The sequence below is a fragment of the Pezoporus occidentalis genome, unplaced genomic scaffold, assembly GCF_034315485.1.
Source record: "Pezoporus occidentalis ecotype Australia unplaced genomic scaffold, CSIRO_AGI_Poc_V1 ctg94, whole genome shotgun sequence".
NCBI classification, from domain to species: domain Eukaryota; kingdom Metazoa; phylum Chordata; class Aves; order Psittaciformes; family Psittacidae; genus Pezoporus; species Pezoporus occidentalis.
Window position 1 is genome coordinate 1,467,593 of NW_026916304.1, and position 27,998 is coordinate 1,495,590.

Below are 27,998 nucleotides of genomic sequence, written 5' to 3' on the forward strand. Positions count from 1 at the left end.
TTCTGTAGTGTCTTAGAATTTGCTAGTAATGACCCTGATTTGCCACCAAGGTTTAGGTCACTAATGACATGTAAAGTAACACCCCTTACCAAATGTTGCTGAGTTTAGACATCTCAATGAATTAGCAGGAGAAAAACCAAACATGCTGACTGACTATGCTGTTGGTGTCCTTACAAAGACTTAAGTTACATGATACCAAGGGTAACACAAAGGAATTCCAGATTCACATTACATATTTCTGCTATTTGCATTCAGCTTTATCTTACTTGGAATTTTTTCCACAACTGGATTTTACTAGAGGCAGTTCCACTTGTTTTGCAGGTTTCCCAGATGGATTTTTGAAGGCTGACTCCCACTCATGTAATTGGAAGGGTCAAAATATACACGAGCCCTTAAGGAGCACGGTGCTGATTTCAGCAAAAGTCCACAGCAAAAAAAACCCTCCAAGTCAGCTGAATGGAAATTCAAATTCAGCAGGAGAGCCACTGGCATTTCAGATGCATCTTGGTAACACTGAAATGATGATCCCGAAATCCTTACTTAGGCAAAGCTTCCCCCAAGTCCTAGATAGCTGACCAGTAATTGCACAGATTAACACTTGCATTCAATGACAGACCTTATTGCTAAGAGCTTATTTTACTTTAGGTTAGCAGTTCTAAAACGTTCCTTCAGCTGTGAATACAGCTTTATCTAGGAAACTGAATTAAAACTGCCATGTCAATGAAACCCATGCCATCTACAGGGCTAACATTACAACACGTTAATACACACAGGGTGAAATAACTTTCATGAGAAACAGGAGTACTTAAAAAGTTGAAAATCACCAGAAGAATACACAAAGGAAAGAAAGAGAAATAGGAACGTAATTAAAAGTTTATTTCTACTGTGGTGCTGGAAGATTCAGTTCTGGGCATGTAACAGTTAAAGCAGCAGTGGCATGCTAACTGAGCACATTAAAACAAAGAGTTGGCAGCTTCTGAAGGAAAAGGGCTTGTGCTCCACTGTTCCAACTTGTCAGTCAGCTCATGCCAGCACTCTCCACGTCTGCCTCTTCTACACACCCTCATTGCATGTGTCTGTCTGGTCTGATCTGCTCATCTGTGCAGGGACTCTCCTGACAAGTGAAAAATTCTGCCTGCTCTCAGCTCTGGAATTGGATCAAATCACCTCAGCTTCTTCATAGCCCCACCAGGAGGCTTTTGCTTATGGTCTCAGCCTGTTTTCCTTCACTGCTTGTCTGTTTTTGATTTCTAGAATGGAGGAAGCCGAACTGCTGAAAGAAAGATTCCAGGCCATAACAGTAAGTGCTTCCAGTTATAAATCACTGTATTAAAATCAAAATGCTTAGAAGGAGTATTGTGTTAATGAGCTACTGCCTGTTTTCTGAGAATGATTTATCCCAGGACAGGAAGAGACTTATGACTGCTTGAAATTGTTACTTGTTAATTCTGGTGCATAGCTATTGTTTTAAGACAGCAAAGTTGCCTGTGCTGACTTCGTTACAGGTTGTATTGTGAATTCAGCTCAAAGCAGTGAAAGTATGTGTGCAAATCACTGCTGGCCAGTTTAAAATCCATATCATCGTCATCCCAAGTGAATGTTTGCCTGAAGGACAGCAGGTCAAAAGGCAGCTAGAGAATTCCAGAACAAATCAATTTTTCCATGTCACAGCATGAAAGATTTTTAGGTTTGCACTGTGGAATTCAATGCAGTTTCTGAATTATTGATGATCTGTGGTAAATACTGCTGTCTGGAAAGTAAAAAAGGATTAAGCAAATTCCTACCTGTCAGTTTGCAAAGGAAAGGAAAAACAAACAAAAAAAAAAAGACTAGGTGCAGTTTGGGCTGGAAATATTGGAAAATATTCTGTTTCTCATCTAATGGGAAATCTGCTTCAAAGGACTTATTCTGTTTTAAAGGAGACACTCAAGCTAATGCAACAAAAATGGCTGAAGCCAAATTCTCCTCTGATTTGATCTCCCCTGAAATCTATTCAGTTACAAAAGAATGAAACTGAAACAAAAGTTGGCCCTTTGGAAGGAAAGGAAAACTGCAGGAGGATCACTGACTGACACAGGCAATCTTGAAAACAAATTATGGGAACAAAGGTATTTCTCACACTCTTAGCATGACAGATTAGTTGTGAAACAAACACTACTGCCTGAATAATACCTTACTGGAACCAAATACATGGGAGAGGGCAGAACTGAAAATCTGCAGGGCTTGAATAGGTTGGGGTTTAATTATGACACTTGATAAGAGCCAATAGGCTTTATCTGAGACCTGGCTCAAACCCACAGTTTGGAATGATTTAGAGTTTAACTGCAGCGGTGTTTGAACCAGAGGCAAACCTGGACTTTGCCTCTAGCATATGGGCTCTAAAGGTAAGAAATGTTTTGGCACTCCCGGGAATTCCAGGCCTTGTAATGTTTTGCACTTCCTGGTATCCAGTAGGAGGAATGGGGCAGCAGACTTGCTGATGAGGGCTCCTTTGAACATACTAGGGTTGATGTCCTCTGGCTGCATCTTCACCTCCAGACAAATAGTGGAGAAGTATTGTCTGAAGAAACTGTGACAGCTTCCAGTGTCTTGCACTACAGGAAATCACATTTGGGTTCTGGCTATGACTTCATTTATTACACTTGCTGGGTAAAGCAACTATTTCCTCTCTGCTTTCATCACTTGAGAGCATTTAATTGCAACACTCAGCGTATTTGTCATTATGCACTGCAGAAATTAAGGAGCCTAAATAAGGTGAAGTTACCACCAGGTTTAAAAATCTGCAGTAAGGGGTGTCTGAGAAAACAACACACTGCAATTACAATTGCAAGTTACTTGGTGACTGTGGGAAGGTTTGTCCCACACAACATACCTGGAATTTCATACCTACCAAATGTGTGTTGTAAAGGATCTAACAGAGGATAGCAAGGGGCACCTAGAACAGCTACGCTTGCACTAAAAACTGATTGGTTTCTGTTATCTAATGCTTGGCTCCTTTACAGCATCTGGCTCTGAGAGAGCCATTAGGGGCTTTCAGATTAATATTCATGTCTTGTCTATGTAGCAAATTAAAAAAGGAAAGCCTTATTACTGGTACTCTTATTATTTTGGTGCTCCCACAGCTCTGAAAGTAACCATTTTTCTCTGTTGTGTAGCTTCCATGTGCTGGTGGTATATGTACAATAGAACAAGTATGAAAAAATTATATGCATCTATTTTGTTAGAGAGGCTGTTGTGTCTTAAATACAACAGCTCTAGCATTTGCTGTGGGCAACACTGAGGTGGAACAGTCAAAGAGGAACCTTAGGCTTACCCCTTCATCATCAGATCCTCCATTCTAGAAGAAAATCTGATAGAAGATGTAAACTGTGATTAAATATTTCTGCAGCCTCATGCCATCAGGCTCAAGTGTTCATAGCTTTAGACAAGAGCCCTCAATAACAAAGCATTACCTTTGGAAAAGTATATGAAACCAAAAATACATCAGCTAAAACATTAGCTGCCCCATTGGCTTTGTCAGTGCATGGCATCTGCCATGGATCAAGCAGACCAATATTGGTACCACTGTGGAACACTGACAGAAAATAATGGACTTGGTACACAAGATACCTAGCAAGACACTGCTCCATGCATGCATTTCCCTTCCTTTCAGACAGATCCAGCTTAGAACACTGTTCTTTGGTCAAAAGCCAGGAAAGATGTCTGCATCTTTTAATAGGAATGAAAATTAGCACCAAGGCTCAAGTCTTCCCTTGCATTGCACAGAGAGGAACTGATGAAGGTGCTCTTTTGTAAAAACCAAACCTTGCCATACTAACAAGAGCATAGTAAGAAAGGATTAGAGGATTTCTGCCAGCAACCTGATTACCTAGAGGAGCAGAGTATGAAGTTTAGTAGAAGTATAGGTCCCTTAGCTAGCTATCTAGGAATAAGAAATGATACCATCAGATGTGCCGTCAAAGCTTTGCTCAGCAAGACAGGATTCACAGACAAAGCACAGCAGAACACATTGCAGGAAGCGTCCTAACAGGTTTCAGAAGTTATGCTGGCAACACAAGGTTCAAAGAGGCTCCTCATACATCTCACTTGAATTTAGCTTCTGGCATTAGACCTGCAGCTTTAATATATAAAAGACCAACTATTTTAACCTATTTCATCTGGATAATTGTATAATGGATGTTTATTACCAACCAGTGAAATTAAAACATGCTAGAACACCAAAGGATATAAGCAGAAACCTTGAAGTGAAAAAAATACTGGATTCAAAAGAAACATAACAAAAGAAACAGGCAAAAGTTTCATTACTGAACAGGTTCCTTATTACACGTTTAACTTCAAATCAAGTTATTTGTGCCTTTACACTCCAATTTCTTTTGTGCAGTATTTGTGTGTGCCACTTCTCATTTCAGACTACCCAAATTCTCATTATACATCTCCATTTGTGCAAAAGGAATATTTAAATTGACTTAAAATGTTTTTCATAGTATATACCAAGTAAAAGTCGTTCTCTGGCTCAGAATCTTACCCAGAACTTTAGTAAAGAGAAAAAGCAGGTTTCTTCAGAATTGTAACAGTCTGCATACACAAGCTTGTCACACTCATCTAATGATGGGTTAGTTAAAGCCCGTTTATACAAGGAGATCAGGAATATTTCCTAATTAAGGAAAGGTGTGAAGGTCAAAGACCAGATGCTATGTCACCAAACTCAGGACAGGTTGAGTAAACTCCAGCACAGCAGCTCTTGGAGAGTCTTCAAAAAGGGACAGAGCAGAAAAATTGCATATTGTAGTGATCCTAAAGCATGTATTAAAGAACATTGGCAAAACTCAGAACCACTACAGGGGTGAAGGCAGCATGTATCTTAGAGCAAGTATGTATCTTGCCTCATTTGGTGTGTTAAAGAGGCGGACTAACTCTGAAACTGTGAAGTATAGATGGTGTTTACAGATGGCTACTAACCATTAGAGACTGCATGACAGAAGAGATCACTGACACTCATTCACCTACCAAACCCCAGCATACCATCAGTTATGCTTGGACAGCCTATAGCCCTGCCCTCAATCTCTACAAGGCTAGGTGGTTTCTTCTCCTTCCTATTCTTTGACAAAGCATCCCTATAGCCTGTGGTCCCACTGCTAATTTCTGATTTCCAGTAACAGTGAAGTGATTCAGCCATGTACACTACAGCTCTTCCTGTTTCCACATCCCAGATCCTAGGGAAACAGTAGAGAACAACTCTCAGCCTTATGCCCAGCACTTCCTTACCAACTTTCCACACTCCTTACACACTGCTGGTTCCTTGGGTGGGCCAAAACAACAAGTCTCTTCCTATGTTTGTGACTTAACTCCTTCCTAAACCACACCTGTTTGAAAGCAGACTCTGTGAACAGAGCCCATCAGTAATCTGTTCCAACTGAAAGGAAAGGGGGATTAACCTCCAGTCAGCAAATACTTCAGCACAAGACAAGACTATTTCATTTACCTCCCTAAAGCATACCAAGAAACAAGTCCAAAAGCTGCCATGTCCAGTAACAGGATTGTGCAGCATTAGGGTTGACCAAGAGCCTGTAAATACAGCTTGTAAAAGTCATCTTCCTTTGGCATCATTTCTTTCCCAGTGGCTGCTGAGGACACAAAGTACTAAATCAGCATTTGGCCTCATATACAGGAGCCACAGGGACACTTCATGTGACAGCAGCTATCCAGAACCACAAGAGGCTCAAGTGTTTCCAGCATTCAGACTGTTCCCCCATCACCTTTTTCCTATAATCTGTAGCAAAAAGGATGAAGGTGGCACTGTTATAGATCAATATTATTTGGGGGTTTGCCTTCTCTAGTTCAGCAGCCTTTGCAAAGACAAACATCTTTGAGAGAAAACAACATATATGAAGCATACTAAGTTTCTCTGTGTTCATCTTTACCACTATTTGACTAGTGAAATATATTTCTAAGTCTTTGTTTATCCCTATTTATTTCGGATATCAGCCACAATATCAGCCAGATATCAGAGCTGAATTCACTAATAGCCCATTTCACTTAGCAATGTATCACAGTGCAGACCATGAAGACTCTTTCCTCTCCTAAATGGCATGTGGGCTGCCTTAGGAATTTTGGTCTGGACTCATTTCTACCTTCATTTTGCATGGACAATTGTGCTCAAGGGGTATTTCTTCCTGTTTTCTTCCCTCACCCTAGACAAAAGTAAATGATTTTTAATTCAGCTCACTGCTTTGCAGTCATTAACATGTTTAGATGTCCTTCAGAGAAGGAGTAATAGAAACCATACCTGCGTAAGATACATAAGCTGGTGCTGCTAAGAATTCTGCACCAAGTGCCATGTAAGCTTTAAAATAAGGCTTTATTTGCATGGATTGATTTCTCCCTGCTGAACACCACCAAGTTGTTTTTAAACAACAAGGAATTTCTCTAAACAAAGTTTTATTGTTCCCTTAATCTGTAGGACAAAAGGAAACTGCAAGAAGAAATTACACAGAAACGTCTAAAAGTGGAAGAGGAAAAAATGAAACACCAACATTTAAAGGTAAGTGTTGGATTTATGTCACTAAAGATAGCCTCGAGTCGTGCAGCATGAATAAATGTTTGGGATTTGGGAATGCAAATCTTCATGCATTTAAGTTGTGCTTTTACTATCAAATTTTCACAGCTTTCTGGAGTCTTGCCACAACTCCATTTGACTTTAATAAGCATCACTCTTTGAAAAAAAACAAACCTACACTCAGGAGCTAATGTTATTTGATCACTTTCATGGTATAAAATGAGATCATAACCAGGAATAACTCACAGCTGAAAATTAAGCCTCCCATTTCAGACTGGGTGTGTTCATTCCTTAATTCCACTACAGCAGCCTCCCTCGGTACAGGGTGCAGCACAGCCATGAGCTCTCATTGCACTTGTTTTCCTGGGAAATCAAAAAAGTAGAAAAACAGAATCACAGAATCCACCAGGCTGGAAAAGACCTTTAAGATCATCAAGTCCAACCATTAGTAGCCTATTTTTATTTGTAAGAGCCTATTCTAATTCGGTTTTGTCAGCTTGTGCAATGACTCTGTGCTGAAATAATGATGTTCCTTTGTATATTATGGCCTGGTGGCAAACTCAGGATTACAAGGGCCAAATGACTAAGAAACCAAAAGATCCATGTCTGTAGACACTTGAAATTGCAGCGATTTTTACCCAAATGTCTAATGCAACATGCACTACATGTCATTTAGGGAGATGAGACAGAAATCTATGCTTCTAGAAATATGCAGGACTTGGTATTTTACATACCCTTTTAATCATGTGAGTGGATAAACAGTTTCAAGAAAGAAACGTTGAATCCGATGCCAGGAATGTGGCACGTGTACTTGAGCAAATGTGGGAAAAGCATATTTAAAACAGGCTCCTCTTCGAAATAGGGACTTAATCCTGGGTTTCATCCACCCTCTTCTTTTGAGTCAAGCCAAAAAACCGAGAAGTTGTGATCAACTAGCTCACTGGGCCAGGCAAGCCAAGGCAAAAGTCACTCATGCTTAGGATTTATTGGAAGGCGACCGTAATCTTACCTAAAAGAGGAGAATAACTTTTCCAAGTCCTGGAACTAATGAGCGGTAAATGTGACTCTTCCTCCAACTTAGTACATGGTTACGTGGAGCACTGTAATTTACGTTCCAAGTTTCCATGCCTGTAACTTCAGAATGACTCTTTTGCCCTTCTTTTATAAAGGATAAACTGATCTATTCTAGACAACCAGCTAATCCTTACTGCTACTAGAGATCGAGCCCTAGGGCAGCTTCCTTACTGATTTACTACATGTCTTCAGCCAACACTAATAGGTACAATGGAGTTAAAAAGTTAAGAAAACAAAAAGCCAAAGCCACCTTGCACTCAGTCATGGAATTTTGCAGAAGCTAAAACATCCCTGGAAAAACACTACTGACATGCTCTTCCTTTGAGAGAGGACAGAGGATGGGATTTGTTTGATTGTTCTATGAAAAAAAATTGTACACTTATCATACAGAAAGGTTTTTAAATTAAAATCAGTCAGATTGCATGAGGCAAATCAAGGATCTATAGAGGAAATGATTCACTAGGCAAAGAGGGATTAAGAACCCAAAATGGAGACTACTTTTTCCAACTGAGTACTAAGGCACCTAATAGCAAATGTAACATTATTATATGAGCATCCGCTGTTGATGCCCTAGAAGCCTTGTCCTTTAGCAAACCCATTTATGCTTCAGATTAACTCAGGCATTTCAATGGAGTCAAACAACACAAGAATCTAGAGGAGAAATTGCCTTAAACTGGATTTAGAACTCTAAAATGTTTAGGCACTTCAGTAGATTTTATTTCTGAGGCTCATTTCCCTAGCGAGTCCAGTTGACTTCATTCATTTATACTCCTACTAGTTGTGCATGGTGAAATCTAGAGCTCCATGACCTATTTGACATTAACTCACACCTGTCCCTTAGGAAACTATTGCAGGTTAGTAAATCTCACTGTCATACGGATGTTCCTGTTCGCGGGATATCACTATCCTGTTCCTCATTTTGTCTTTATCCCTATTTATAACCCTTAGTGACAAGTTTATTAAAAGGTTGTTGTTTGGAGGAGGGTGGGGAGGGTTTGGTCTTTTAAACTTCCTTTTCGTAAATAGGAATCTCTGCTTCAGCTTCCCAAGGACTTTGCTGTCCCCAGGCTAAATTCTTACTAGAAAGAGACAGCTGGGGTATCATAACAGGTCTTATTTATCTGGTGGAACTATACTGGAGAAGGAATATTTATACCGCACATGCACACTTTAACCACATGAAGCAGAGGACATGCAAGCAAATACACGCAACCTGTGCGGTTAGGGGTCCATGGGAACTGCAAGCAGTAACGGAGGCTACCAGTGAGGGTACAAGGGAAATTTCATCCTCAAGTCATTCTAGATGCACTAACAACTAATTCTTCCTCTTAATTGGGATCCTTCTCACTGAGGCAACAAGGGAAAGGACCAGAGTTGCTTGAAAAGCATAATCAACACTGATTCACATGTGCTTTCCAAGAGCTTTTCTAGTTTACTGATTAAGTTTTTGGCTTCTGACATCCCAGAACTCCACGGCTACTACCTTGTAGGTGTTGGTTACACACCTTTTTATTCCAGGAGTTAAGAGCACTCAACTACATCATCTGTAAAAGCTGTGAAGATGATTTATGCCTCCCCCAACATACCATAAGGTGAACTGCCATACTATGGTAAAGCAAGACCCACAAATCCAACACACCTGCGCCTTCTAGCAAAGGAGGAATCTTGGATTGTTAGTCTAGCCTTGTTAAGGATCACAGTGGAGTTGTGCCTGGAGCATGTGTAGGACATTATTCATAGACTATGCAGAATATTATGGCAGTACTCCTGATGTGACCGTGAACTACAAAAGTGATGACTTTACATCACCCTTGTCATTCCAGGGTCTTATCACATCAGTGTAGAAGTATCCCTTTCCCTTAACATACTCAGCCTAATGCAAAATGAAATGCTTTCATGTAATCCTGTAACACATGCACCACCTAGTACTGAACTTCACAGCAGAAGGAAATGCTGGGCAGCAGAAAGAGCCCCTGGCTTGTGCCCATGCCTCAGCGGAGCAGCCCTGAAACTGTCTTGCTCAGAGGCTGTTTCCAAACTGCACAATGTGCCACTCTTTTAAAAGTGTCTCATTAAATTTAAAAGATCACTTGGCATTCAGTTGGGAGTAGCACCAAACTATTGGAGGAAAGGGCAAAAATAACACTATTGTGTTTTGCCGGTATTGAAGGAGTTTGTTTTCTTGGGCCTAACCCTATACATACATGAAACTTTTGGTGATTGCAATGGGTGTTATCAGTTTCTGAGGTCTACAATTGAGATTTTTGGAGGCAGCAATGCTACAATAATTCTGTTCAAGCCAGAATTCAAAAAAACTTCCACTTTTCTAGGAGCTCTACTTATCATTAAGATCTCATTAGCTTGATTGGAAAGGGAATTAAGAACCCTATTCCCTGCAACTGAAGAAAACAGGGTTTTGTGGTCAGTAAGAGTTGTGCCAACACCAACCTACATTCACCTACCAGATCAGGTAAAACCATCCTATTAAAGTTTGCATTTATTTCATTTAACCCTAAGACACAACTGCCAGGAAGTGCTGCTAAGTGATCCTACAGGGTCAAGGCTCAAGACATCAGTCTGGAGCAGCCCTTGTTGCCCAGAGATTTCCTAGGATCCAATACTGAGATACAGAATACTATCCCACAGGGCTAAAACAACTGGAAACACTCCAGTACCATGGAGTGGTACAGAATTCCCAACATCCCTGTTTTAGTTACAGTTTCTATCACATCATGTGTATCAGCCATGAAGCAAGCTGAAAATAGCCTTTAACTGCAATCTGCTCCTACGTGCATCCTCCTCATCAGCTGGGTGTCAATAGTAACATCATGTAAAGTGTACAGTAAACAGAAAAGTGGAGGAAGCAATGGTTTAAGTGACTCAACACACAGGATGCAGGCAGGGCTTCCAACAGGCACTGAGGTTAATGCAGCCTTCTCATCAGCGCTGGGCACAGCTCTGCCTCAAAGCAGCCAAAATCCAATTTAACCTTCATCTACATCCTACAATTAATCAAACTAGATAGAGGAAAAAAACAAACCCAAAAACCCACGCATGGAAGTCAGGCAGCTCAAGGAACCTAAATTACAAATGGAAAAGTCACGGTTGATGAAAAGCCTTCTACGCATCCTTTTCCTCCCCTGTTGAAAGAGTTTTCCTAAGGAGCCCTGACTCCCACTTCTTCCCCAAGGCAGCAACTGAATTTCTATTCCTGAGTTAGTCTGAAGGGAGTAAAAAGAGCACAATGAAGGTTGCATGGTTTACAACCTCTAACTGTAAATAGGAACTCATCTCCATGAATATTTTCTTACACTAGGAATACTTTGGAAACCTCTGTTGACTTTCAGCTGCCACCTTTCCTATTGTAAAGCAGCTATAGGAAACAATCAGTGGATACAGTCTTATTTTTCACTATCTGAAAGCACAGCTGAGAGGTTTACTCACCTGAACACATGTAACACACCCAGTTATAAGCCTCTACTGCCCAGACATCACTCCACAGGCACTAAACGGTTCAGAACTTAAATACATAAGCCCTGGATTGCCCCTACAAGAGGGGTTCTAAACACGTAGCACATCTGCTGAGACATGAACCAGACATCAGCTACCCATGCTCTGCCTTTCCATCCAGTCCCAATCCCCATCTATATAAGTTACCTTATAAACTCCAGAGATACCACTGCATTACTCACTCCCTAGAGATCTCTTCCCCCTACAGCCTTACCTACTGAAATTTTCACGTCTTATACCTCCTCCCAGAAGTTACACAATGCCATGACCCCAGGAATCAGGGCTATTGAAATAGAACTGCACGCTTCTAACTGGAGCCTTTTGCATGCGTCTCATATGTGTGCTTTGATACAACTGTTTTGCTGTATTGAGGACAAGCACACCACTGGATCCACTAACAGATATAAATCTGTTACAGGTACTAACTGATTAGTTGCATCCTCTAGGTATTTATTGGGTGGATTAATGGGACACTGTTCTTAACCAGTTTGGGTTTAAGTCAGTCTCAAAACACAAACGTTCCTCAAAATTTCTCTTTCAGTGGCGCTCACTGCTTTCAAGTTGCTTTCTGCTAGATACAGCACAGGAATGCAGATCACACCTACGGCGTCAACACAAGTACAGTAAATGTTTGAAGAGCCTAACTTTTCAAGTACATTAACTTGTCTGTGTTTTTCCCCATCAGAAAAAGGCCTTGCGAGAAAAGTGGCTCTTGGATGGCCTTAGTTCTATCACCCCAAAAGAGCAAGAAGAAATGCAAAAGCAGAATCAGGAGGACCAACAACAAACTCATGAGCTAGAACGAGACATCTTCAGGTAGGGTAATATCCCAGCCCTTCTGTCTGGTTTAAATGGTCCCTTCTGAAAGTCCTACTTCATTTTGTAAAAAGACATCAGTAAGGCTAAGTATAGGCAGTTTGATACACAAAGGAAAGCAGCTTTGTTATATTTTTTAGTCTGATAAAATTAGGGAATGCACAATGCAAACTCCCATACTGTGAATTTTACGCACAATGAGTATCCTGAAGAATACTCATATCTCTAATCCCAGCTATCCCTCCCATGCTATACTCACACATCATAGATCACCCATCCCTGCGTTTTGCTCTGAGTTAGCAGTGGTTGGACCAGAATTTCAAAACAACAGTAAGCAGTTTTAGAAGTTCGTCAGTTTCACTAGGTCCTGCAAAGCCTTTAACACCTGATTTCTACCATTACCACACTTCAGAACAGTACAAGCCCTGTCAGTATCCTTTGCCTGATTTTCACTTATTTCCCACGCTGTTTTGTCCTCAGTTCATTCCTGGGAGCCAGTCCTAGCAAAGGCCTTTTTCTACCTTTTATTAGAGATGTTCCTACAAATCTCATTGCCTAGTGTCTGCCTGTCACATGGGGCTAACATTAAACTGCACAGTCTCATATACAACTCCTTTACTTACTGTGGACATGATTCTAGGTGCTTATTACTACACTTAGTCTTTCTCAAATACCACAGGGCTCCATACGCAATCAGCTCCTTCCCTGGGTCCAGGCATACTGACTGGCACTACGAAGTAGCACCTACAGAAATGGTGAAGCGCTCCTGTTTCTTTAGATTCTGGAAAGTTTCGTCATCACTTTTTGAGGCTTCTTCTCCTATTTCAGTTCAATAGCAACTTCCTCCATACTCTTCTTCCACTATCTTCCCACACACACTCTCCTGGCAAAGCCTAATTATCTCCAGCCCACCTCCATAATCCATCTCTCCGACAGGCAGCATCCCAATGCTAGCTGGTCCTATAATTATGGTGACTTCTTACTTGAAAGCACCTTTTCTCAACAAAATAGCTTTTCACACACATCAGTAGAATTGACTGCAGTGGCAGGAGCTCTAAGAACATCGCAGCAGGTTGTGATAATGAAGACAGGGAAGAGTGCACACCCTATGACTGTGTGATCACTAGGAAAGAGCTGTGTGGGGAAGCTGTGTGACTGGCTCAGGAGCAATGAGGAAGTAGCTCCCCACCAGCCCCCTGGAAGTTCAGCCCTGCTTCAAGCACTGGGAGGACAGATTGGACTTTCAAATTCCTACTGACTTCGAGCTTTTAAAGCTACCAAGTCAAAAAACTCGGTTTGGTGTGTGGCTGTTGGAAGAAGGATGCTTTTGTTCTGACATAACCTACATTTACACTGTTCCAAATTCTTTTGACAACATCCAGGCGAAGAACAAGCAATGCTCTTATAGTGGAGATCTATCAATGTCTATGCCACTAAAAAGGAAAGCTACTGAACTCCTGACATACAGCCTGCCTTAAAACCAGCAAAATCTTTTAGCAAGAAGCATACTGCATCTCCAGCATCTAAATCTAGTCTGTCCCCTCATAACACACTTTCAGGGCTCTTTGCACCTGAGTCACTGTAATTGAGCTCTCGCAGCAATGCTGGCAGCAGATCCCTCCTGCCCTATCCCTGGGAAGACCTAGAACTCAGGATTAAGAATTAAAACTCCTCCTACAATACTAATTCAGAGACTTCAGCAAATAGGGTTGATTGTTTCATTCCCATGTCTCCCAGGATCCTGAGTTTGTATCTACAGCTGTAGAGTCTTTTGATAGTGTTTTTGTAATGACTGTCCCCAATCTGTTGTCAGGTCAGTGGCCTTAATTTCTGTTTCCTCAGAGACCAAAACTGAGCACATGTAGTGAGCTTTACTCCTCCTATCCATATCAACTTTTCCTTTCAGCGTTACTAGAATTTATTTCTGTTTCAAATAATCAAACAGTAATCCAGCTGAAGCTTCAAACCTGGAGAACTCTAATTCATGGATGTGAATCAGCATCACAAAGGAATATTCCTTCTGCTTTAACCCTAGATTGGATCCAAAATCTGACAAAGGATTACAAATTTTAAAGTTCATCTGAATTAGAAGTTTCCAGGTCTTTTAGAAGACACCCACAGGCATTTAAAGGAAGATTTCTAAATGTATCTTCGCTTTAGGGAGAGAGAAATTAAGGTGCCAAACCCATCATTTGTCCCCAGTTGCTTTCTGGAATCACAACATGAATCCTGGAGTAACATCTCAGCCTGTCTCTAGTTTTGGTAATTACAGGGAGCAGATGCAGACACATTGTGAATGAGTAGACTGCACATTTAGTACCACATCACACAACCAAGAGCATTGCACCAAACAGGGCTGAGGCTCCTCAGCTTGTACACTTGATGTATGTCTGAGTCTGTAACAGCCTCACTATAGACATGTGCCTGCAACCTTCCCACTGGAATTTTTTGCCAGAGACTGGATTAACATTCAGCATATACAAAAAAAAAAACATTTTAGAATTCCTTTCCCATGCAGGTGGGATGCAGGGATGAGAGGTCTCATCTGTTGTGTCAGTTCTGGTTTGTGATTTGCATTTTTGTTGGGGTTTATTTGGTTTGGGTTATTTTGTTTGGGTTCTTTCCCAATAGTGTCCTTTTATATGCCTGCACTTAGGAGAAATGTGTTAGGTAGGAATTCTTCTCCCACATAGATTCAGTTAATGACAAGTACAAGTAATGCTTGCCTGTCTAGATGGCTGATATTCAGACCATAAACCAGCCATTTAAATGCTGCTGATAATGAAATTAAATAAGTTTACTTGCAACCGTAAGCACTACAGTGGAAAGAAGTGCAGTAAATGTTTGTAGTTTCTGGACTTTCTTCTCTTATAAAAATATACTATACTTTTTCCAGGAATATAAGGCAATTTGTTTTACTACACCTGTTTAATGAAAACTGTAAATAGTTCTTCTTATTTTATATATAGATAGATAGATAGATACACACATATATATACACATATATACATGCACTGCTTTTTTTCGTGGCAATTTGTTCTTTTTTCATGGCAAAATAAGTATTTTCACAGCCATTTGTTGTTACCACTAGTGTTACCAACTAACTTTTCTTGCCTATGAATTTCTCCGGGGAAGCTCCACCAAATTGTTTCTTCCTTAAAACGATTCCTACTTCTTGATGTACATCTGAAATACTTCAGATTTCTTTGTAGTTAAATGCATCAAATTGCATAAGGATAAGATGAAAAGATGAACTGACAAAGAAAATACAACACAAAATGATATTGCCTTCACTCTTACAACTTCACAGGTCTAATGCATTCTAGAAATGAAAGTCAGTACAGAAATGCCCCTACTTACATTTCTGAGCCACCCTGAACTAAGAGGACTTAATTTACAACTGGTGAAGTTCTTAGAGGTTTTTAAGACCTTGATACCAAAAGACATTTTCATTACTGAGATACTCTCATAACCACACAATCTACACACCTTAATGTCTTTAGCAGCTTTTATCTTCACAATACACAGAGGACTCATACAACGACACCCGATTTTACAGATGGAGAATGGAGGCAGAAGAACATACTTGGAGTCAAGTAGGACCTTCATTCTGAACTAGGAATTAAAGCAGATTTATTCACAAAGCATCTTTTGTTAAAAACTATACTTCTTATCACTCTTCTTCAATAGCTGTCTAGCAAAGGCCTCTAGAAAAACATCCATGCTGCCTTCCAAATATCATCACATTCTGTTTAGACATACCCAGCCCAGTTTCAAACCTGCCAGCAGCAATACAGAAACCCAGTAACACAGAGCTCAGTATGAATGAAGTCCACTGAAAAGCACAAAAAAATGCACCATACAGTACTTGCGTAGTGCTTCTGCTAATCTATACATACCACCCAAGCTAACAAAAGCTTGTTTGACTACACAGATGTGAAGTCATACCTTTAACCTGCCCTGTAAATCAAAGATTGCTAAACCGATCATGTAGACACTTGTCATGCAGCAGCAGTAACTTATATTACTGAGAAGCTCAGTAGAGTTCTTTCTTCTGGGCATCTATTAAACTTCACTTGATTCAGACAAATTCTTTCACTCTGCTGATTATTCTGGGTGGCTTTTACCTTTAGTTGAAACATCTGAATCACTTTAAAGATTTTTTGAATACCCTTAGACCGGTCTTTGTTTCTTTCTGCTGAGAGGACAATTACAATTGCAGGCAGATTATTTACAGTAGTGGCATGGACGGGCTTTTCCATCACCCTTCTAAATGGGGCCTCTGTTTTAAAATATTCTTTACTGGGATGTCAGAAAGAGCTTATCAGTTTGGATTTGAGCATTTTTTGGTAAAAAAAGAGAGTTCCATTCTTTGTATCAACAACAAACCAGTGAAGAGCAAGTGCCTTGAACCACCCTGCAGGCAAATAGCTGAATGTTCTGGTTATAGACCAAAAATAGCATTTATGTTATCTGTCCTATTCACGCCCTTTACATGTTAGAAGTTAGTGAGCCAAGGGAGAATGTCCTTGGTTAGGGTACAAGCTGAATGAAGAATGAGGAGCCCCATTTTCTCATTTAATCTTCAGCTAATAGCAGTCAAAAATGCACAAACAACATCATGGTAACTAAGAGAGGTGTCCCTGCCCATGGCAGAGGGCTGGAACTGGATGATCTTAAGGTCCTTCCCAACCCAAACCATTCTATGATTCTGATGGGTGTTTTCTAATGTGATATGAAGGTAGGCTAAGGCTGTATAGACTCAAGACTTGCTAAAGATTGTGACTCACCTCAAAACATGGGAGGACTTGCTAAACTGCCTTTTCCTTTCAGTCTGGGGAATGTGCCAGGGTGGTATCCTCCTATCTGCTTTTTATCCTTAAACTGTTTATTTTTCTTCTGGGGTGGCAGTGGTGCCAACCCCAGCAGATAGCTAGTGGCCAGCAGCAGTCAGGCATACTCTGCGAAATGTCTTCATTCGGCTGCTGCTTTGGAGAGAAATCTCCAATTTAGTATCTCAGCTTCTAAAGTTCCATCTTCCATCCACACCTCCACACTACTTATTTCCCCTCTCAAATAATGAGCACTACTCAAGGAGAGGATAAATCTCCAAAGGGTTTAATAAAACAGCTATATCATAATCCCATTTCTCTACAAAGCACAGCAGCACCATCGAAAGATAGTTTCTTGTCATTGCTAGTGTAGCTGCTAGACCCTTTCACATTAATATACAAACTGTGATGTAACTTCATAAAATGCCATTTATTTGGATGTTTCTAAAGACTTAAACACATCAGAAAGATCGCAGCCTAACTTTTCAACTGCACCAAGTCAGAGCTCTGGGTTCAGAGTCAGTCTGAGCTCTACAGATTGTATCTTTTAAAAGGCTCCTTTCAACAAATTCCCAAGTGCACACTTCCAGCATCCTCTGAAAATTAATCCTAAAATCTATGTCTATATGCAAGTATGAATGCAAAAACAGACACTTAAGGTGTAGATACAATTCCCATTACAGGGGTATGAGAATTTTTCCCTAACTGCACACTGAGCAGTGAATCAGTCATGTTAATTACCATACACAGTGGGTGTTGGTATGGGTGTGACAGCATACATAAACTTTAATAATACTTCTCCTGATCTCCCAGATAACCATATAGGATTTATAACCTTTGATTTATTTGGGGTTGTCTCTTCTCTTTTTCCTCTCCCCACTCCTTTTTTAAAACCTTTCCAGGATTTTTCCTCCTCTTCTTCCACCTGTCACCAGGAGCATTTAGAGTCCAGACTGAAATAAATCCATAGTAAAAGCAGATGAGCCTTCAGTTCATTATGCTTCTGTGAGCTTTCAATGATTAATTTCCATATTATGATAATACTGCCATCAAGCCTCATGTAAAAAAAACATTTCAATGTCTTAAGGTAATACTAATCTGTAAGAAATGCAGAAACATGGCACATGGTCATTGGTTTACTTATATAGCCCTCCAAGAGTATTCATATAGTTTTAGCACTTATAACCAGTACCTTTGAGCAGGGTCCTAAGGGCACCCTAAGCTTTTTGCAAAGCTTAGGTCCAAAGTGGGATCAGCTTTTAATTTTTACCTTTTTTTTTTTTTTAGCTTTTACTTTCATCCTTAATGCCTTTTTTCCTCACATCTCAGTTCTGAGGTCTGTGATATTTTTGTGTTTCAAAAAAGAGGATATTCTCACTACAGATAACAGTCCATGTAGTATCCTATTATTATAGGTCTACAAATCCGAGTTTAAATAAGGCAAGGGCCACAGTGTTAATTCAGCCTCCTTAAGCAGTCACACACAAAGAGACAAATAATGTGTTTCTGTCAGCCTGCATTCAACTTGTCTGGTCTGCTTAAAAGGATGACAGGCTTCTATTCTTACCATTGACTTTGGTGCAATATCGTGGATCCTAAAACACACTAAAGAATAAGTCAAAACATCAAACAACTGTCTCTATCAGGGTTATAGGACATCATTACTCTATTTGCAACTGGCTCAGATCATTTAGTTTTAACTCTTCTGACTGATCTCAGCAACCAGTGATATCAGCTGCAGTTGCCTTAAGTCTACAGCCATTGGTTTCTGACGGACTCAAAACCAATGGAAGATGTATTTTACTCCAATGCAGAAGGTTTTAAAATTTGCTTGGTTTTCCCTTCAAGTTAAAAGAAATTCTTCCAAAAACAATCCCCAAAAGGAAAAGGTAGATAAACCAGAACTCACTTATATAGCACCTATAAGTGAGTGCTATACTCGTAGTGACATGGTTTAGTAGTGGACTTAGCAGTAGTTGGGTAAAGGTTGGACTTGATCTTAAAAGTCTTTTCCAACCCAGTTGATTCTATGATTCTATAGCGAGACATCCAGTTCAAGTCCCAGTTCAGAGTTAAATCTCGATCCTACATATTCATGGAAAAGTAGAACCAGAAGGAATCTATGGCAGATTCATTTTTGCTTTAAAAGAATACAGTTTCACAGCATTTCCTGATGCATGCAAAGTGATAAGCCAATCTCATATTCCAGCAGAATCTGACTGGGTAAGTAGAATCAGCCCCACTAATGTGCACAATCACAGTGCATAATATCTGCAATGTTGTTCTCTGCCTAGTATCAAATCAAAAGGAATTGTGATTGCAGATTGGAGAAGGAAATTGAGGCCCTGGAAAGAGAAGAAATGGAAGTCTCAGCTAAGGAAGAAGCAATTTTAAAGAAACTTAAGTCTGTTGAGAAAACAACAGAAGACATAATAAAGGTTAGTGCCATATTACTCCAGAAGTAGAATTCATTACTCAGTTATCATAATAACCAGGGAAAGTGGAACTTGCTGGTTCTGCTAGTAGTCATGAGTAGTGCCAAGTAGACGTGAGCACTGCAAGCAGTCATGAGCTATTGTCTGAAGTGACAGAAGCTCAAATACAACAGGAGTTGAGGTATTATACTGTTCAAGCGCCCAAATGTCTCCATTTGCTAGTTTATGGGGGTGGGAGAGCAATTCCTATCATCCCTTATCCATAGCACTGCCACCAACCAGCAACTTTGCATCTCAGCCAGGGAAAGATTTAAGAGGTACCAAGTGAATGTAGAGATTGATCTATTCATACCCCTCCAGGTGATGTGGCTGGTTAAACTGCATTATGCTTTTTACTCCAAGTCCCTGAGAGAGGGTATAGTGAAACATGACTTAATATTAGTCATTAGTCTTTGTCAAAATGTCATTCCAATATTTAAAAACCATCTTAAATAATCTCAAATAATATAGCGATGAAACTGAAATTTATAGTTCTACAGTTGTTCATGCACGCAGATGCTTCCTCTAAAAGATATGCAGGGAGATAAGTACAACAGGAAAGCCAAAGTAGAACTTTGAAGTGAAACCTTTGAAGGCAATCAGCTTGGGCCACAGCGTGAGGCTGGGTGACTAGTTTTTTATGTCCTGCCTTCCCCTGTGTGACTTGGAATCACACTGGCAAAAGAGGCCTCAAAAATGTCCCCTTCTCCCTTGCCATGCTCCCACAGAGCAGGTTCCACTTTTAGCCCTTCTCACTATGAAGCTGTGCCCAGAGAAAGTTAAAACTAGCAGGTAAAGCAATGCACTATCTAGTTAACATCTTAAAACTAACTAATTGCATTTATTGTTAATGGTTCTCTTTCCTAGCCTGTGAAGGCTGAAAAAGCAGGAGTTGAAAAAGGTATGTTTAGCCTAAAAAAATATTTCCAAAAGGTTCTTGCAGAAGTCAGTGAAAGCATACTCATGCTTTGTGCATCTCCTTTATTCAGAGGCAGACTACATATATGCCAGCATACCTGACCTGCCCAAGCATTTCAGGCCCTCCACACTGAGAAGTCCAGCACATGCTGCCACTGATGACGAAGAGAAGAGGAAAGGTACTGCTTATCAGTAACTTCAAAGGGTGCCAATATAGAATCATAAAATGGTTTGGGTTGGAAAGGCCCTTAAGCTCATCCAGTTCCAAACCCTGCCATGGGCACAGACACCTCACACTAAACCATGTCACCCAAGACTCCATCCAACCTTTCCTTGAACACTGCCAGGGATGGGGCAGCCACAGCTTCTCTGGGCACCCTGTGCCAGCGCCTCAGCACCCTCACAGGGAAGAGCTTCTGCCTTAGGCCTAACCTGAACTGCCCCTGGTTCAGTTTGATCCCATCACCCCTTGTCCCATCACTACAGTCCCTGATGCAGAGTCCCTCCCCAGCACCCCTGTAGCCCCTTCAGACACTGGAAGCTGCTCTGAGGTCTCACACAGCTTCTCCAGGCCAAACAGCCCCGATGTTCTCAACCTGTCTCCATACAGGAGCTGCTCCAGCCCCTGATCATCCTCATGGCCTCCTCTGGACTTGCTCTCACAGTTCCATGTCCTTCTTATATTGAGGACACGAGAGCTGCACACAGTGCGGCAAGTGGGGTCTCACAAGAGCAGAGTGGAGAGGCAGGATCACCTCCTTTTATCTGCTGCTCACATAGGATATTCCTATCAATTGAATCTAACACAATTTAAGGGAAGGATAAACATTACAAACAGTAGTTCCTCCTTTCATATCAGATACTTTTCATTTTCTATCCGCACTTACACCTACTGGGCAGTAGTCTGGTTATTTCCCACCTCCCACAAAGCCTCCTAACCCTTCCAAGTACTCAAGACTCTTCAGTCTTGTATCACATTGAGCTCTTTCAACTGCTGCTGCCCAGCACAGCACCATGGCCCACTGTTAAACCTGGCTTTCTCAGCCAGGTTATGAAAACTGGCTCCTCAACAGTACGTTTTTCCACACAGAATTGGATCCGAACAAAAATGGGTTTTTTTTTTACAACTTCAAGTTTTGACAGGATGAAAGGGGACATTCAAAATGAGGATCCAATATATTGGTTATGTTTGTGATACTTTCATGTGTTTGATAATTCTGACATCCATTCTCTATCACTATCAGAACTCTTTATAATACCCTGTGCAGCTGCTGCATTATCAGTTTAAACACTTGTTTCTTTCCACAGCACTGTTTGCCATGGAAATTAAAGTTGAAAAAGACATGAAGACAGGAGAAAACACAGTGTTGTCAACAATACCTCTTCCCTCAAAGGAGTTTAAAGAGACAGGAATTAAAGTCTATGATGATGGCAGGAAGTCGGTCTATGCAGTGTCCTCAAACGGCAGCACAACACAAAATGGGGTGGATGAACTTGCTCCTGTTGAGGTGGAGGACCTGCTACGGCAGGCAACTGAAAAGAATTCCCAGTCTCCCACAGAGTACCATGAGCCTGTGTATGCAAACAAGTTTTGCAGGCCAGTTACCCCTCAGAAAGACAAATTAGTTCCTGGACCAAAACTGGAAGACACTCATAGAAGAGAGATGAATGGATTTAGCAATCATCAGACAGAATTCTTCTCAAAACCAGAGCCCTTTATGCAGCAACATAAAGAGAATGGTCTTGATCTTCCAAAGGTAATACAGCCAAAGTCACCCTCTCCAGTCCTTCCCCACTCAGAGAAGAATGTGCACACTAATCCTGAGAACAGGATGATACATAATGAAGGACGAAAAGCTGCACATGAGGAATTAAAACCTTCCCAGAATACCAGAGAAAGACATAATGAGACAAGGTTTTTAAGTCCCTGCCATCCTAATGAAACATCCCCTGCACCCCAAGATGAGGAAGATACTCGCTACAGCGTTGTCCAAGCTGTGCCATGTTACGTGGATGATTCTGAACCGGTAACTATGATTTTCATGGGTTATCAGCGCATTGATGATGATGATGCAGAGGCAAACCAAAAGTTATCGCAATACGATGGGGTTATCCGCGCAGAGTTAGTTATCATTGATGATGATGACGAAGAGGATAGCAAATCTGAGAAACCAGCATATCATCCCATAGGCCACTATAGTCAGGTTTATCAGCCGCCGAGCAGGAAGCCCACAGAAGTCCCACAGATGAACCCTGTGAGCAGTCTGGGCACAAGTCTGAACAAGGTACCCCACAAAAACTCCATCTCCCTGCGAGAACAAGAGGAACGCTTAAGCTCTCCGACACACCATGCTCACCTTCATGGCCAGGGATGCGGAGACGGCACCGAAGATCCCTCACTAACAGGTAACAGGAAAGGCAAATCTTGTCACTGCTGTTCACTCATGTAGCAAACTGATACTGCTGTTCTCCACTAGCAACCGTTTCACTTGATTTTGATCGTTCCATGGACTAATATGCAATTACTAATCATTTCTTTGCTCTTGTTTATTAACAAATGCCAATGTGCAGTTTGGTACTGGTGAATTATTTCATCTTCAGCAATGCACTAGTTACCGGCTCAAAATTCGGAAACTAAACTCTCTCAGAAAAGCCATTTCTGTAACCTTCAGAGATGCAAAGTAGTTCTCTTTCAAGTGACGATTAAAAGCTCCACTGATGCTACCCCAATTAGCAGAATTAGTTTTCATTTCTACCAGGTAACTAGCAGCATTGCTTCTTAACACTGTCTCCTCACTGGAATGTTTCTTGTGCCTATCTGCATTCTAACCAGTTCAGAGATATTTGCTCCTTAAATTGCTCCCAAATTGCTCCTTAAATCAGAAAGACTGTTTAATAATGAGTTTTACTTGGCATTTCTCTGGAATCAGCATTCCCAATCTTGCCTTGACAATGTTTATACAAGTTTTAGCATCTTTTGTTAATCTGAGTTAAGCATTTTTATAGCCTCTGAAAGAGTTTTCATTACTTGTGGTTAGTCCACATGGTCCATAGTGCTTTTGTTTGTTTTTGTTTTGTTTTTTTAACACTTTTTATATTCTATTGATATTGAAGGTGTCTATTTCTTACTATAGAGTTTTATAATAAAAAGTTGACAGAACAACAGCAAGACCTTCCAGAAACACAGAAAGTTCATCTTTAGGATTATGTTGCACTTCAACTTACACAACTGAACAGCACTTAAAATACATTTATAGGGCAGCAGATTTCAGACCATAGTCACATTCTGCTTCACAGAATGAAAACTGTGCTTGAACTACAGGAAGATCAGGGGTCCTGAACCTACATTCTCTCCCTACTCCTCTCCAGACTATATTCTGAATTATTTTCCATTTTGGCAGCAGAAAAGTAAGTTTGGGTCCTGCCTAAAGCTCCTTTGGCAGCCCAGCATTTCTTTAAGTACGGGTAAAGCCGGGAGGGATGGTGGTCCCTGCATTACCTAAGGGGTATCAAGCATTTCTACATCAGTATGCACTGATTAGGAAGAGCTGTTCAGTAAGGAGCACTCTCAGTTTAGAGGAGTATCAGCCTTGTGCAACCATGCACACAACAGCCAGAAATATCCCAGTAGTGCTTCCCAGCCTTTCTGATCAATGAGGCCACTGCACTGTTCTACCACTTGAGAGGATCTTTGCTTCTCTCAAGCACCAATTCTGCCATCTGTGCACTTCCCTGTGTTCGCCAGGACCAAAGGCTGCTGTCAGCAGCTGAAAGCAGGAGTAGCTGGCACAGGCAAGATAAACCACTCCAGCAGCTGTTCCAGCCAATTATATTTTGGGAATAGTCCCCTAATTCCCCCATCACATATGTATATGCATATAATGGAGAAGCAGCACTCACCCATTCACATCTAACAATTTTTGCTTATTTTTATCTCCTGAAAGAGGCATCTGAAATATCTTCATTTTCCCCTGCCCCTCATAGGCACCCTCTAAACAATCTGGGTTCTCCCTCTTCTGCAGTTAATAGAAAACAAACACTGACTTTCAGGGGATGGAGATAAGTGTAAATCTAGCAAAGGCATTTGAGAATCTGTATTGGGTCTTACCCATTTCATTACCACTATTCTACCATGGGAAAAATAGCCCGTTAGGAAAAAAATGGTCCCAATTAAATGAAAAGCAAATTAAAAAGTTCAGCAACTGCCTGAAAAAGGCACCCCAACAGTTAGTACTGCTTCCAAGTGAGCATTCTTAAGTGCCCAGGAGAATTTGGAACTAAGCCATATGCCTCTTTACCTCTCCACCTATTTATTGTCATTCCCTGGGACATTTTGCTCTGTGGAAAAAGCCAGGAAGTGACTCAGTTTTTCCCCAGCAGTTCTTCAATCCTAATGCAACGTCTAAAAAGGAAACAAAACAAGGAAAGCCTCCGAAATCTACAACAATGTATTACACAGGGTTGTTTCTTAGGGAAATAAATTGTTTTCAAAGGCAGCCACTAGTCCAGCCCAGAAGGTTCACCTTAACTACCACCAGTGAAAAGAGGGAGTTAAAATTGGGATTGGTACCTCACCATTCATTACTAAAACGACAGCAAAAATAACTCTCTGAAATGAAAGCTTCAGAAAACAATTGCAGCATTTGAACATTAAACAGGCATTAAGGGAATGGAAAGGAAGGAAGCACAGGACACGTCAGGGAGATGATCCCTTATGTAGCAATTTTGCTTTAGCGAAGAAATGAACCTTCAGAGCAAGTCACTGAACAAGGTGGTGATGGCCAAGGACAACTACGAGGCAAAGGAATCGTTCCATGTGCCAATCTATATAAGGAAATGTCAGATTAAACAAGGAGCTTTCAGCATGCCCCCAAACTGATAGAAACTAGGACATATCTCCTTCCATATTGAAGGCTTGTTGCAGGACCAATATCTCCAAGTACGTGCCCTCAGAAAAACCATACCGAGAGAAGGATGACAATGCTATAATTAGGGCACCAGTGGTTTGCATTATTAGAGCTTATTTTCCTCTTTAAATTTCAGTCGGTGTGCAAATGTTTTGAAGATTAAATATTCATTGAGGAAATTAAAATTCCTTGGAGGAAACAAAGGCTAGACCTAGTGGAATGAATAAGGCAAGAAAAATTGAAGCTGAACAGGCAGTAAAACCTACTAACAGTGCGGAACAAGCTCTCATGGGGCATGAAGGTCCAAGGCTTTTGGTGGGTCTAGATGAGCTATTTTTAATTCTTACCACTGTAAGCTGTGTAACCTTCAAACTCGCATGTTTGTGTCAAAGAATAACGGACAAAAAAGCTTTCTCATTGAGGAAGATTCATGCACACCATGTTCCTTTAAAGTATAGAGCAAGGGAAAAAGGGACTAATGGCTCTCAGTATAGCGTCAGACTGATTGTTCTCTCAAACCACAAGCAGGACTTGAAGCCTTCAGACCTCCCTAGTCTGCAAACAGTACACAGGGTCTTTGTAAGAGCTAAGCTTAACATCAGTGGCCCTACGGTATAAAGTTACACTCAGATGCTTCTATGATTTGCAATAACTTCAGCATTCAAAACATTGCTCCAGTTGGGCATTTGCTGACATGCATAAATCAAGTAAACAGCTGCTTTGATGCCTGTCTCTCAGTACAGGGACATGTGCAGGAAGAAGGGACGAGAGATGCTATTTTGGGTGACTCTTCAAACTAAGAGGTCAGAGGACTGGAGAGGATTCGTAGATCAACTACGTGGTGGGGGGAGCTCTTACATATCAAAGAGCAGCCTTCTATTGCTGTTCTTAAAATAACCTTAACATTTAATCTTCTGCCCTCCACTGTCACTTTCAAACTAACCCACACTATCCCCCACTACAGACAATAGCCACACTGATGTTCATACAGATTGTAAATCACTCCGTCGGACTTAAATTATAGGAATAACACTGACTCACTACACCAGGAAGACAGGAGAGCTGTCTGTGAACATGAACACAAAGGAAAAAAGGCTTCCAAACAGTTACAGCTCCCACTGAGGAGTTTAGATTAAACACAGAGTTTGTTTAATTATTCATGCATCCTTTGAATCATTCAAGGACAATACCAGCTGTCTACAACGCATTCGGGAAGGGAACAGTTAGGTAAACTGTGCTAATCTTCAAATAGTAATACTGGAGCCATTTCGTAATATTTCTTAATATATCTCTTTCTTGCAAAATTATCCGAACTAATGCTTTCTACTGATTTCTTTCTATAATACTAAACCAATGCTTATTCTGCTGGATTAATCACCGGAGGTATGTGTAATTCTTCATTTCTTTATATGAAGATTTACTGTCAGAAAGAGGAAGTTAGTCTGAAAATGCAATGGCTTGGTTTTCTTTTTTCAGCTCTGAGGATGAGAATGGCAAAGCTGGGGAAAAAGGTGATTTAACAGCTGTAATGACATGGAAGTAAAGTTTGCTACTCAAAACAGCATAAAGCTAAGAAGAATTTCTGCAGCACACCTTTTTTGGATCAGAATGCTTGCTTTGCTCCTCTCTTTTATGCACCTGGGTTATTTTGCCCTCTGCATAACCCAATGGACTTGAACAGACTTTTAGATTTGACCAACTGCCACATAGACACAAATCACACCCTGGATTTCTCTGTAAGTAGTGGAGAGTTACCTAAGACCATAAACACAGTATATATCCAAGTATGAAGACATGTGCATACCTGCTCCCACAGTCAGGAATATGCTGTTGCTATACACATAAAGCAGATAAACACCCATCTCCAAAGAACTTCAGAGGACACTGTTTCATTTCCAAGTTTGATCTACCCAATTGTGATTGAAAACGCCGTTTTGCTGGTTAGAGCATTGGTTAATAAAAAACTAAGCATGAGAGATAGGAGCAGGGAGAAATATAATATAAAACCTGGTTTCCAAGCATGCCACCTTGGCCAAAATTTAAAGCATTCCTTTTTAAGTGACACCAAAAGAAACTAAACCAATAAAGAAGTCAGTTTAAATCTTTAGCTGCCTTCTAGAGCTCCACAGTCCAGCTATCCTTCTGTTTTACATATGGCCACACAGCCATCCTCAGCTCCTGCTCCCTTCAATACCATGAACCGCCTGACCTTCCAAGCACTGTTTCCCTTTATAGGTTGCTTAGAAACCCCTGCTTTTCCAGGAAACTGGTTTCCGGACAGACAGTGCCTGGCCAGGCAGTGCAGGCATCCCAACAGAAACACTGGAGTTGCCAGTGGCTTGTCCTGCAGCATCAAGAGAAGGTCTGTTAGAGATACAGCCACTGCCAGGCACTGCAGCTCAAGGCTCCAATCAATGAGCAGGTTAATTCTTTCCATGTGAGGGAGGAGCTGAGGGCACTGAAAGCAGCCATAAGGTACAGTTACCCCTAGAAAAATACATGCAAGTTGTATTTTTCCAGTACATAGTTCTTGGGGGTGAGAAAAAGTGCCTCCTAGCACTGCATCCTTCTACTCAAATCAGTATGATAGGTCTTAGCCTGGTTTGAATCACTGAACAGCTAACGCTCAGGTTGTGTTATTCTACTATAGCTGACTCAAATTATGCACCAGCAAAGAAACCAAAAGACCACAAGTTTTTTTCCTGGCCTTCCTCGTTTCAAAGCAGGAAACTGAAGCTACTACCTCACACTGAGGCAGGATGGTAGGAATCAGCTGATGTGCAGCCTCTGAGTACTTAGTGGCTCCCAGTCTGAAGTGGGTAAAAATCTTCAATCTTAGGACTTGTCAGAGATGGTTACCTGAAGAGTGGAATAGTAGATAAACCAAATAAATATAACTGTATCGCACTTT

At 40.9% G+C, this 27,998-nt stretch overlaps 2 protein-coding genes and 1 long non-coding RNA gene across 10 annotated transcripts in view; 1 reads left to right on the plus strand and 2 right to left on the minus strand.

Annotated features, from left to right (window-relative positions):
• LOC134157329 (ferric-chelate reductase 1-like) overlaps positions 1–27,998 on the minus strand; it is a 60,724-nt gene that overhangs the window by 10,565 nt on the left and 22,161 nt on the right. For 2 of the 8 annotated variants that reach the window (XM_062606170.1, XM_062606165.1), the window contains one exon: positions 6,888–6,919. The exons of the other annotated variants lie outside the window; for them this stretch is intronic. In XM_062606170.1, the coding sequence (XP_062462154.1) occupies positions 6,903–6,919 (17 nt within the window). In that variant the 3' untranslated portion in view covers positions 6,888–6,902. Of the gene's footprint in view, positions 1–6,887; positions 6,920–27,998 lie in introns of those variants that run through there. 8 annotated transcript variants of the gene reach the window in all.
• On the plus strand, positions 989–27,994 carry PALMD (palmdelphin). The gene is made up of 8 exons (XM_062606179.1): positions 989–1,300; positions 6,461–6,541; positions 11,826–11,956; positions 19,112–19,226; positions 20,130–20,163; positions 20,252–20,359; positions 21,489–22,586; positions 26,564–27,994. Exons 1-8 carry the CDS (start codon positions 1,256–1,258, stop codon positions 26,605–26,607), a joined length of 1,656 nt encoding a protein of 551 aa, XP_062462163.1. The 5' UTR covers positions 989–1,255; the 3' UTR covers positions 26,608–27,994.
• LOC134157345 (uncharacterized) lies at positions 17,200–23,191 on the minus strand. Its single transcript, XR_009962289.1, has 2 exons — positions 23,090–23,191; positions 17,200–17,741 (listed from the first exon to the last, which is right to left on the minus strand). It is a non-coding gene; the product is annotated as an uncharacterized LOC134157345 (long non-coding RNA).